The sequence below is a fragment of the Neomonachus schauinslandi genome, chromosome 14, assembly GCF_002201575.2.
Source record: "Neomonachus schauinslandi chromosome 14, ASM220157v2, whole genome shotgun sequence".
Classification (NCBI taxonomy): Eukaryota; Metazoa; Chordata; class Mammalia; order Carnivora; family Phocidae; genus Neomonachus; species Neomonachus schauinslandi.
The window spans coordinates 64,058,502-64,071,847 of NC_058416.1; the positions used below are offsets into that span (position 1 = coordinate 64,058,502).

General features: G+C 41.7%; 1 protein-coding gene across 1 annotated transcript in view; it reads right to left on the reverse strand.

Annotated features, from left to right (window-relative positions):
* Positions 1-13,346, reverse strand: part of CLTCL1 (clathrin heavy chain like 1) — a 102,218-nt gene that overhangs the window by 19,037 nt on the left and 69,835 nt on the right. Inside the window, exons 20-22 of the mRNA XM_021690873.1 lie at positions 5,154-5,337; positions 3,904-4,096; positions 3,126-3,283 (exon numbers count right to left, since the gene is read on the reverse strand). Coding sequence (XP_021546548.1) covers positions 3,126-3,283; positions 3,904-4,096; positions 5,154-5,337 — 535 coding nt within the window. The remainder of the gene's footprint in view (positions 1-3,125; positions 3,284-3,903; positions 4,097-5,153; positions 5,338-13,346) is intronic.

Below are 13,346 nucleotides of genomic sequence, written 5' to 3' on the forward strand. Positions count from 1 at the left end.
TGACCCCAGCTCCCCTCCCCTGCTCCAGCAAGCCTAGCAGTGATTCTTCCCTCCGTACTAAATCACTCCTATAAGCTTAAGGAATCAGTGTTATTTCCCCCAGCTCCAAACCAAACCAACCAATCTTCACTGTGACCTCAGCCCAGCTATTGGCTACCACTCTGCTTCTACCCTTTCTTTTTGAGCAATATTTCTCAGAAGAGATGTCTATCTGTCTTAAAAGCTGTCCCCAGTCTCCTTCTGTCCTCTCTGGAATCTGCTGCAATCAGTCTCTTGCCAACTTGCTAGCAGGGTCACTGCTTCTAAGTCGCCAGCTCATGATGCACAGCTTACCCATCACTCTCCCCGACAGACACCTACTTGCTTCCCTGCACAACCCTTTGCTTTTGTCCCCCCCCCCCCCCCACCTTCCCCCCCCCCTTCTCCCTGCCCTTGGGCTTTGGGGTGCCCTGGTCTCAGGCCTCAGCTGCCCCCCATTGCACAGGGTCAACTGCATACTGAAGACTGCCACGTTTACAGCTCTATTCTTAAATTCTCCTTGGAAATTGGACTTCTGTACCCAGGACAGACGCCCCTGAATGTCGAGATCGAACCTGCCTGCACGCGAGTCCTGACTGTCCTCCAGGCAGGCCTCATACATGGCCCCCACCTCAGTAAGCACAAGTCCATCTGTCCAGGGCTGTCCCACACCACACATGGCACAGCTGCCTCACTCCCCCTTCTCACTCACACTCCACCAGCAGCCCAAGCTTATCACCAGCTCTCTGCCACTCACCTCGACCACTTTCTCTGAGTGGCCATTGACTCTGGCCTGGGCTACTGAATAGCCTCTTATCTGCTCTCATTGCTTCTGCCTCTGTCCTTCAGTCTGTTTTCAGCACAGCAGAAACTCCAGAGGAGTTCTGTTAACCCCTAAGACCAGATCATATCCCTCCTCTGCTCAGAGTCCTCTGATCTCACCCAGAGCAGAAGCTAGAATCCTGCCCGTGTCCCACAAGTCCTGACATCCTCGCCAACAACCACCTCTCCCCAACATTCCCTCTCTGACTTGAACTGTGAGCCCATGTTTGAGGTCCTGCTTCAGCCCCCTGGGCCACCACTGTACTGCTCCTGCAACACACTGAAGTATTCCTCAAGGCACCCTTGCACAGGCTCTTCTGTCTGCACTCAGGCCTCCTCCCTCAGAGGGATACAGACTCAGGAACTCACCTCTGGGACACCTTGCTGGCCACCCGTCGAGAAGTGCACCACCCACTTTCCCACATCACCTGCCCTACACTGTCCACCTCTCCCTGCTGTGCTTTTCTCCTGTAAACTTACCATTTAACACATCACAAATTTCTCGAATGGATCATAAGATCCACAAAGGCAGAAATTCGACTACTATTTTCACACCTGCATCCACAGTCCCTATCCTGGCACATGGAAGATGCTCAAGAAAAGTTCGTTGAATGGATTAATTAATGAAGTATTGTATCAAAGCGTATGATCCTTTAAGACTCTTGTTATTGTCAATTTATAGGCAATACAGGGAAAATGAGTTAAATGATATCACGGGACTTCAGTCAGCAGAAGCCAGACTGTGGGACACATATGAAAACAGGTGGTGGACTGATCTGGCTGACATGTACTGACCCCACCTTGGAGGACTGTGGAAAGCAGGGAGCACAGCCTTAGGGTCACCATGAACAGAGGCAAAGAACAAGCAAAGCCATCTGAGCTTCCCAGTCCAGCTAACTTCCGGTAGGATTTACCTTCTGTGTGACCCAAGACAGCATCTCTCGCTATGGTATTTAATAGACTCCCCAGTCGGGAGAATTCTGTTATGAATTCAGAGGGAGATTTCGGGCAAGGCTTCATTTTCTTTTTTTTTTTTAAGATTTTATTTATTTATTTGGCAGAGAGAGATACAGCGAGAGAGGGAACACAAGCAGGGGGAGTGGGAGAGGGAGAAGCAGGCTTCCCACCGAGCAGGGAGCCCGATGCGGGGCTCGATCCCAGGACTCTGGGATCATGACCTGAGCTGAAGGCAGACGCTTAACGACTGAGCCACCCAGGCGCCCCCAAGGCTTCATTTTCTAACACCTTTATTCATTTTCTGATTATAAAGGCAATTTAAAAGTTATGGTCACCGATTAAAACAAGACTTGGCAAACACAGGCAAGTGAAAGGAAAATGGAATAGTATTGCCCAATCCTTATCTCTGAGTTCTTCGTTGTCACCACCTGGGATGTTTTTTTAGGTACACAGATATGTTTATCATATTGTACATGCAGGTTTTCACTTGGCTAGAACTTACTTCAAAGGTTTTTCTGTCATAAACAAGACTCTAAATACTTGTAATGGCTGTATTATATTCCACTGAAGGACGTTATTTCCTTTTGTTGGACACTGGCTTTCAACTGTTATTAGTATAAATCATGCTGCAATGATTAAATATTTATATGTAAAAGCTATTTGGACTTTTTCTTCTTTCTTGGGATTTATTTTTACATCTAGACCTATGAGGCCCATGATTAGGAATATACATATATTTAAAGCTTTTATGCATTAGATGAACTGATACTTTCCTTTGTGCTTTCTTCCACTGCTTATATGCTTAAAAACTCCTTCCTCATACAAAGATTCAAATAAATATTGAAAACTTTTTACTAAGAAAAAAAACCCCTCAACTTTTACCCATAATTCTTTCATCTGGAATTTTACCCCAGGAAATAGGAGACTTTACAGTTATTTAGCTCTTTCTTTTATTTAACATTTTGCCTTAAGGTTTGTTTAAACATTTTTGTGTTATTCCTACTTTAAAAAATATTCTTCCCATTACATTATGATAATTGCTAACATATGAAAAGCTGTTAATTTCCAACCTATCTCTTTTACCTGGCCAGTTACTCAGTTCACTTTGCTCTTCAGTGATAACAGCTAGAACACTGGCACATAGTCCATTTTATAGGAGAATCATTCTGATGTGCACAACCAGGGGACTTAACTTCCATACCAGTGACAGTAACACAGGACTTAATTCACGGGCTGGCTTGTTTCTCAGTGTCAAAGATCTGCGCCACTCTAGGAAGCGATCCCTAAAACTGCCTGGAGCAGTTTGTGGTCCCCAGGGCATGGCCTACCTGCTGGATGTGGGCATTGTTGGGTCCATTAATACAATCTTCTAGCTCAGACAGACGGCTGGTTTTAGCCAGGGCAAAAATAAGTTCAGTATCTATATAGGATTCATGGCCCTTTTTCCTGGCCATCTGTAGAAATTTAACCAGATCCTCCCAATTGTCTAAAGACAGAAAACAAAAATACGTTAATCCAGAGCTGCTGAGTTTAAACAGGAGGCTCAGCTCCTCCCATTTTGTCCCCAGTTAAGATGTTTAATCTCCCACTCGGCTTCAGTGAGGGCTTGGACTCCAGGTAAGGTCTAGAAGGACTTGTTTGCCTGCTAAGCAGAGCCCTATCCCAGGTGGGAGAGACAGAAAGGGCAGAACCACATGGAGGCTGACTCTGGGGATGGGAAGTTCCATGTCACCAAGTAAAGAGACCTCACCAGGAGACAGGATGCTTATTCCAGCCCCTGGAGAAGCGTGGACCACAGTTAATTGGAAAGGCCAGAAGAAGCTCTGGGTCTAAGTTTCTGACCTTAAAATTATCATGATAATGCTATGCACTGTGCTTAAACTATCTTGCCAACCAAAAAGCCAGTGTCTAGTTAACAGCCAACTGAAGAGCTAGTGTCATTAACAGAATAACAGTAATAGATTCTTTTGGAAAACTTTGATTTAGCAATGTCTCCAGTATCTCTGGATGTGTAACATGTACAGATTCCTGGGAGGGCCACATCCTTCTCTTGCCAGGCTTCACACCAGTGAGAAGCAGAGCCCCAGGGAGAAGAGGTTCACTTACTGCTCCTGCTGGCTGCCTGAACGACCTCCAGGTAAGAGGAAGGGTCATCAGCTCTAATGTAGGAGTCAATGGCTTCTTTCACCAAGTCTTTCTGGAGCTGGGCGCAGGCCAGCTGACTCCACACAGCAGGCTCATTGCATCTCTCCGCAAACTCGTATGCTCGGTCTAGGTTTCCAATGTGCTCAATCAGGACCTAGGGGTTACAAGAGGGCTCTCATTCTCCGCAACACCCAGTCAGCTCCAGGGAGCAGACAGATTTTTGTTCAGTTCTACATTTTGCCTAAAGTTGCATGACCATTTCAATTCAGTCCAAAGCAACTGGGCATTAAGTATTTCTCAGATGATGAATGGAGGGAAAAGATGAGACCTATACTGTAAAGGAGGAAAATGCCATGTGGAGAAGAGACACTCCAACAAAGAGGCATAAAGAAATGAGAGACAGCCAAGCTAAGCTTTTTGGGCCAGGAGAATGACATGGGAGTTGCCTCCCGATCCTGGTAAGATAGTACAATGGGGCATACAGGCTGTAAAAAGGCTCAAAGGAGCTACTGTGGGGAATGAGATAGCTCAGCAGGCAGAAAACAGGCTTGAAGGACAGTCTGGAGGGCTTGGGTGCAGCAGCTGCCCCTCATACAGTTTGATCTCAGAGCAAGGCCATAGACCATGTATGAACTGAAAAGAGGAGATCTGAGATTTCACAGGCAGGTACAGAAAAATGGTAAGGGAAAGAGGCAAGGACATAAAGAATCTTGGCAAGACAGCAGTTAAAGTGATCTGTCCCATGGTTTATAATTCATTCGGAAATAAAACCAGAAAAGGCCAACAGTCTGGGAGGAAAGGGAGGAGGGCTAAGGGAAAGGATCTTGGTCGGGTTGAAGGTGGGCAGGAGGGCTGGCGGGACTGTTCTGGGGAGCTGAGGCAGCAGAGGGTGAAGGACTGGAACATTCATCATGTGAGAGGGCCTCTGAGAATCAGACACCTCGGTCACCAGGGCTGACCACAACACCTCGATTCAGGTATCCAAGTCTAGAGGAATGACCAGGAAGTGGGGGTGACTGCCAGACAGCAGGAGCACAAGCAGAGTAGGAGCCAACAGCTTGGGAAGATGGGTTACTGGTGAAGAGCAGAAAAGAGCACAAGGATCTGAGAGATGCATCAAACAACTGGAGGGTGTGACACCGTTGGTGATGACGAGGACACAGTGTGGCAGAGGTCACTAGGGTCTACCACAACAGCACTCAGCAGCTCACCTGGATTGCTGAGGCGTTCACATCAAACTTGCGGAAGATGGTGAAGGCCTCCTCATACAGCGCACTGCTGACGGCGATGTTTGCAATGTCTGGGGCATCGTAGTTGTCCAGGCGGCTGATGTATTCCATGACCCGTGTGCGGTCTGCCTTGATGGCAGTCAGGATCAGCAGATTCTGGAGATTCCTTAGGAGAGGGGGTGGTCAGCACAGTGTCACAGGAATGAAAGCTGTACGTAACACTCTTTGGCAGGTTGACCAGCCCAAGATCCCCAATTTAAAAGTATTTAAAACACACACACGACTGACGAATAGATACAACAGAATATTTATGAAGTATATGTGGTCCAACGTCTTGAGAAAGCACCAGGTAGGAGATAGGAGAAATCAGAAAACCACCAATCATTGGAAGGCTGCTGCAGCTTCTCCAGGAGCTGCGACCACTCCTGCTTCACAGGTATCTATTTTCCCGAACTGTGCCTCTTACTAGCTCTTTGTGGTTCTTTATAGTTCTACCATATAAATTGTATATCTATGGGTGCCTGAGTGGCTCAGTCAGTTGCGCGTCTGCCTTCAGCTCAGGTCATGATCCCAGGGTCCTGGGATCGAGCCCCACGTCAGGCTCCCTGCTCAGCGGGGAGCCTGCTTCTCTCTTTCCCACTCCCCCTGCTTGTGCTCTTTCTCTCTGTCAAAAAAATAAACAGTCTTTTAAAAAATTGTACCATTGTTGTAGTTCTGTATACTAGCAATGTACAATTGTAAACAAAAAAAACCCTCTACCTATTTATAATAGCTTCCAAAACATGAAATATTTAGGTATAAATCTAATAAGACATATACATGATCTATATGCTGAAAAATATAAAATGCTGATGAGAAAAATTAAGCAATATACTTTTGCATGTTTTTGAACTTTCCTTTTCTTTAATCACACTAGATGCATTCTTATAAAATTTGTTTTCTTTTGTCTTCTTCAAAGATGTGGGGGGAAAAATCTATGTAATGTACCATATTAAGAATTTAAAAAAGAAAAACATGATCATACTGATTCAGAAAAAGCATCTGACAAAATCCAACACCCATTAATGATAAAGACTCTGTACAAACTAGAAATAGAAGGGAACTTCTTCAATCTGATGAAGGCTATCTACAAAATATCCACAGCTCTCAATGGTGAGAGACTGAATGCTTCCCCCCAGGATCAGGAACAAGACAATGTCTTCTTTCCCCACTTTTATTCAACATTCTACTGGAGGCTCTAGTCAAGGCAGTTAGGCAAGAAAAATAAAAGGCATCTAGATTAGAAAGGAAGAAATAAAACTGCCACTATTTGCAGGCAAAATGATTGATAGAAAATTCCAAGGAATCTTTGAAAAAAAGTTCTAGGATAAATAAGCTTAACAAGGTATCAGGATACAAGGCTAACCATTGTTGTAGTTCTGTATACTAGCAACGTACAATTGTAAACAAAAAAACCCCTCTACCTATTTACAATAGCTTCCAAAACATGAAATATTTAGGTATAAATCTAATAAGAAATGCACATGATGTATATGCTGAAAAATATAAAATGCTGATGAGAAAAATTAAAGATCTAAATAAACAGAGAGACATATTGTATGTATACTCAACACAGTAAAGATACCAACTGTCCCCAGGTCATGAGGTCTATAGATCTCATGCAATTCCAATCAAAATTCCAGGAGGTTTCCCTGTCGATACAAACAAAGCTGATTCTAAATCTTGAACAAGAATAAAGTTGGAGGAATCACACAACCTGGCCAAGTGATTTTTGGCAAAGATGCGAAAGGAATTCAATGCAGAACGGACCCAACAAATAAGGCTGGAATGACTGGACATCCATGTGCAAAAAAATGAACCTCAACCTAAACTTCATACGTTGTTGGACACTGGACCACACATCTAAATGTAAAATGTAAAACTATAAGACTTTTAGAAGGATTTCGGAGAGAATCTTTGACCTGGGATTAGGCACAGAGTTCTTAACACCAAAACACAATCCACAAGAGAAAAGTTTGACCTGGACTTGATCCAAATGAAAACTTTTTATATGCAAATGATACTATTAGGAGAATAAAAAGACAAACTCCACACTGGGAAAAAATATTTGCAAATCCCATATAAAACAAAGCACTTGTATCCAGAATGTATAAAGAACTCTCAAAACTTAACAGTGAAAAACCAAATAACACAATTAAAAAAAAGGCAAAAGATTTGAGAGACTCTTCACCCAAGAGGATATATGGAGAGCAAGTAAGCACAGGAAAAGTTGTTTAACATCATCAGCCATTAGGGAAGTGCAAATTAAAACTACAATAACTTGCCACCAAATGCTTATTAGAATGGCTAAAATAAAAAATACCGATAATACCAAGTGCTGGTGAAGATGTAGAGCAACTGGAATTCTCACACATTGTTGGTGGGAATGCAAAATGGTACAGTCACTCTGGAAAACAATAGTTTGGCAGCTTCTTAAACAGTTAAACATACATATACCATATGGTTCAGCAGCTGCTATGTGTGTTCAAACAAAAATCTGGACACAAACATTTATAGCAGCTGTATTCATAGTAACCCCAAACTGAAAACAATCCATGTCCTTCAATGAACAAGTGGATAAACAAACTGTTGTACATTCATACCACAGAATACTATTCAGCAATAAGAGAGAACTATTGATGCACACAACTTGGATGAATCTCAAAGGCATTACACTGTGTGAAAAAAGCCAAGTCTCAAAAGATTGCATACTGTGTGATTCCCTTTACATGACATTCTTGAAAAGGCAAAACTGGATTGATGGTGATGAATCACAGATGGGCAATTGTCAGGGGTACCGGGGATGTAACTGTAAAGGGTAGCTCACATGAGGCAGTTTCATAGTGAGGGAACTGTTCTGTATGCTGACTGTGGTGGTTACGTACATGAATCTAGGCTTATGTTGAAATTCCCCACAAAAGACCAATTTAACTGTATTATAATTAAAAAGAAGGGGGAAAAGGTATTAAAAATTTAGGTCCAAGATTCACCCATGCTGTTGTATAGCATTCACTTCCACTGTGACATGGTACTCCGCTGTACAACAGTACCACAGCTCTTTTACCGATGGGTATCTGGACTGCTCTCAGATCTTTGCTATTGGAAATTGTGCTGCTTTGTGCATTCTTGCACATGTCTCCGATACAGGGGAGCCGAGTTTCTTCAGGGTTCAGAACCAAGAGTGGAAACATCTTCTAACATGCACTGCTTCCCAAAAGGAACGCACATTCCCAACAGGGTATGCCCAGTTGCTCGAGACTCTCATCAAGGCTGATTAGGAGAGCTAGATCCCCACAGCTCTGCAGGAGGAATGGGATGGTACACAGCGGCCAGGCTGTGCTTCCTTGATGGCTGATGAGGCTGCATTCCTGCCTTAGACTCACAGGCTGTCTCTCCTCTTGCTGAAGGATCACTCAAGAGCTTTGCTGAGTTCTCTATCAGGTTGTTTGAGTTTTTCTTTTTCATTTTATGTTCTCCATGCTAGTTTTTTGTTGGTTATGTATGTTGTAAATGTCATCTGTTTGCAGCTTCCCCTTTTCTCATCTTATTATGATAAAGTTCTTAGGTTTAACATAGTCCTATTTACTAGTTTTTCTTTTTCTTTTTTTTTTTTTTTTAAAGATTTTATTTATTTGACAGAGAGAGACACAGCGAGAGAGGGAACACAAGCAGGGGGAGTGGGAGAGGGAGAAGCAGGCTTCCCGCAGAGCAGGGAGCCCGATGTGGGGCTCGATCCCAGGACCCTGGGACCATGACCTGAGCCGAAGGCAGACGTTTAATGACTGAGCCACCCAGGTGCCCCTATTTACTAGTTTTTCAAATGGTTTATATATTTTTGCAACTGGCTTATGTGTTCATTAGGCCACAAATATATTCTTCTTTTAAACATAAACTATAAAAACATTATAGTTTTGACTTTATATTTAAATCTTTACATTGTGTGGCACAGAGATCCAATTTAATTTTTACCCATATAGATAATCATTGTCCCAACATCATTTTACTGAAAAGTCTACTATTTCCATCTGCATAGTCAGCTCTGTCATAAATAAATGTTTTACATATGTGTGGGTATATTTTAGGGTTCTTTGCTCTGCTATAATGGTCCATTTCTCTATTCCTTGCCCAAACCATAATGTCTTGATTTAATTTTATAATATTTCTAGATCAGAGTAAGTACCTTGCCATCCCAAAACCTACTCTCACCTCTTAGGTGATTTATTATTTGTGTTAGCAATCTTGACTATTCTTGGCCTTTTATCTTTTTTTATTTAAAATCTCCCTGTCAAGTTTCATAAGTAAACAGAGTTTTACTGGTATTGCAGTAAATGAGTGATGTGGGTAAAATTGATGTTTTTTTTTTTTTTTTTACGATTTTATTTATTTATGAGAGAGACAGAGAGAATGCACGAGCAGGGGGAGCAGCAGATGAAGAAGCAGACTCCGTGATGAGCAGGGAGCCCGACGCAGGACTTGAACCCAGGACCCGGGGATCACAACCTGAGCTGAAGGCAGACACTTAACCGACTGAGCCACCCAGGTGCCCCTGATGTCTTTCAGTACGATGTGATCACTCATGAATTTACATCAAGCTGTTTATCATGGTTGAGTGGATAGGACTACAGCAGTTTGCCTTTTCATTTGTCTCCTGATTTGTTTTTTTAAGAACCACGTCTACTTGTTGAATATATGTAAATTCATTCCAGTAAGCTTATAATTCACATTAACTGTCAGCAGTTATGTTTTTATTTACTTTTAAAAATATATTTACTACTGTCTTTCTTTATGTATACTTTTTAATATGCTCATTTTAAGCTAACTACTTGGAAAGGTATGTTAAGATGTCCCAATATGGTGAATTTGCTTGTGTCTTCTTGCAGTTTTGTCAATTGTTGCCTTACATATTTTGAAACTGTATTATTAGGTATATACAGGTTCAGAATTATCTTCCTGGTGAGCTGAATATTTCATTATTATATACAGTACTCCCCCTTATCTGCACGTAATACATTCCAAGACCCCAAGTGGGGGTTTGAAACCACAGGTACGTCCAAACCCTATATATTTTTTCCTGTACATACACACCTATGATAAACTTTATTTTATTAATCAGGCACAGTAAGAGATTAACAGTAACTAATGATAACATAGAACAATTACAACAATATATTATAAATAAAATTTATGTGAATGTGGTTTCTCGCTCTCAAAATATCTTACCGTACCACACTCATCCTTCCTGTGATGATGTGGGATGCTAAAATGCCTACGTGATAAGAAGTGAGGTGAATGATGTAGGCATTGAGACATAGTGTTAGGCTACAGCTGACCTTCTGACACATTGTCTGCTTTCAGACAACCATTGTTAACCATGACAACCAAAATCACAGGACATGAAATCATGGATAAGTGGGGACTACTGTACTGGCCCTTTTTACTTCAGTGTTTGGTTTTTTTAAAGATTTTATTTATTTATTTATTTGTCAGAGAGAGAGAGAACATGTGCATGCACAAACAGGGGGAGCAGCAAGCAGATGGAGAAGCTCCCCACTGAGCAAGGAGCTTGATATGGGACTTGATCCCAAGACCCTGGGATCATGACCTGAGCCGAAGGCAGATGCTTAATGGACTGAGACACCTAGGTGTCCCTCAATAATGGTTTTTACCTCAAAGTCTATTTTGTATGATACAAATACAGACCATATAATATATATATAAACATACAATGTCATATTATATTAACATATAGTATCAATATAATACCAGCATTTTTAGGTTTACATTTGCCTAACTTTTAAAAATTCTTTTATTTCTAACTTCTCATTAATTTTATGTTAATGTACTCTGAAGTCAAATCACCCCATATCCTTTGGCTTCTACTGAGGCTGCTGAAAAGTCTGCTGTCAGTCTAATTTACATTCATTATAGGTAATCTATCTTCTCTCTGAGTGCTTAAAAATTTTTTTTGATGTTCCATAGTTTTACTATAATGTGTGTAAAGGTGGTTTTAAAAAATTAATCTTCTTTGGGATTTGCTGGGCTTCCTGAATTTGAGAACTAGGAACACTGTCAGTTCTGTTAAAATCTCCATCATTTTCCCCCAAATAGTGTATCATTCCCTGACCTCTCTCTGAGGCTCTGATTAAGTCTCCCTTCCACCTGTACAGATCTTAAGCTCTTTCACATTTTCTACCTGTCTTGGCTACATTCTTGCAATTTCTTCACATGTATCTTTCAATTCCTATTTTTTAAAAATGCCCCTAAACCCATTTGGAGTTTACTTCAAATCCAATTACATAAATTTATTTTTTATTTATCAGGTACTTGGTATTTAAAAAAATCTGCTTGATTTTTTTGCCTGGATGACTCAGTTGGTTAATCATCTGACTTTGCCTCAGGTCGTGATCTCAGGGTCCTGGGATCGAGCCCCACATCGGGCTCCCCACTCAAAGGGGAGTCTGCTTGTCCCTCTCCCTTTCCCTCTGCCCCTGCTTGTGCTCTCTCAGTCTCTCTCTCAAATAAATAAAATCACTAAAAAAAAAAATCTGCTTGATCTTTTGGGTATTTAAACACATTACATGTAATTTTATATTTCATGCCTGATAATTCCAATAACACAGTCCCTCTAGGCAGATCTGAGTCTACTCTGTTTTGCTGCTGGCTCTTACTAATGGAGCCTTGTTTCCTTATGCATTTTGTCAATGTTTTTACTATGAGCTCATTATTTCTTGGAATGTTATGTCAGAATTCTCTGAAGCCTTGCTAGAGGGTAGGCTCTTCTAAAAAGGATTTGTATTTGTCTTTGGCAGACATCTGAAGGCACTACCTGATGGCAATCCTTTCAAAATTAAATTCCTCACTTGAGGATTTTTAATCCCATGCCAGTTCACATGAATTTGTACTAAAACCTGTTAGAGGGCCAGCCTCTCAGGGCCAGTTTTGTCCGCATAATCTAGCACCATGGTTCCAAAGAGCTCTTTTTTGTTTTGTTTTGGCTGGTCTCTTAGCAGAGGGCTAGGCAATACTGGTATAGTTTATCCTTGCACTGAGGAGGGGCTTCACCGTAGACTTCACACCTTTTGTAGGCCCTTGGGTCTTATCTCGTGTCCTCTGTGTCCTGTAGGAACACATAGACCAGATTCAGCAGAGTTTGGCAAAAGTCACTAGCTCATGGACTCACTTTAAAGGATCATTTGTATATTTCATCCTACATCTTCAGTTTTTCCAGTAACAGGATCTGTGTAAGTATATAGGTATCTAGTCTGTCACACTGCTAACTCAGGCTACTTTCACCTGCACAGAAAACTATGTCTGGTGAAGCATTCGGTCACAGAAAGAAGGGCAAGAACTTGAAGGTCCCCCTGCATGTGTGAAAAACAACAGTGTCCAAGGAGGTGGCACATACAGTCAGAACCACCTTTAAGTGTTTTTCTGTGGGAAGTACTAACAGGCTAAGATCTATCAAAGGAGGTTGGCCAGACAATAATAATATCCTAGCCACCTCAGGTACCTTAACTCTGGCATCCTGTAATTAATGAGGGCATAGGATTCCATTAAAATGTAATTTCACATTCCATAATTTACCATTTAGCATTTCTCAGTTTAAAAACAAACAATAACCAGTAACGAAATTGAAGCAGTAATCAAAAACCTCCCAAAAAACAAGAGCCCAGGGTCAGATGGATTCCCAGGGAAATTCTACATTTAAAGAAGAAATAATACCTATTCTTCTGAAGCGGTTTCAAAAAACAGAAACAGAAGGAAAACTTCCAAACACCTTCTATGATGCCAGCATTACCTTGATCCCAAAACCAGGCAAAGACCCCATCAAAAAGGAGAATTACAGACCAATATCCCTGATGAATATGGATGCCAAAATACTAAACAAGACCCTAGCCAATAGGATCCAACAGTACATTAAAAGGATTATCCATCACGACCGGGGATGCAAGGGTGGTTCAACATTCGCAAATCAATCAACATGATAGAACACACTGATAAAAAAAAAGACAAGAACCACGTGATCCTCTCAACTGACGCAGAAAAAGCATTTGACAAAATACAACATCCTTTCCTGATTAAAACTCTTCAGAGTACAGGGATAGAAGGAACATTCCTCAAGTTCATAAAAACCAT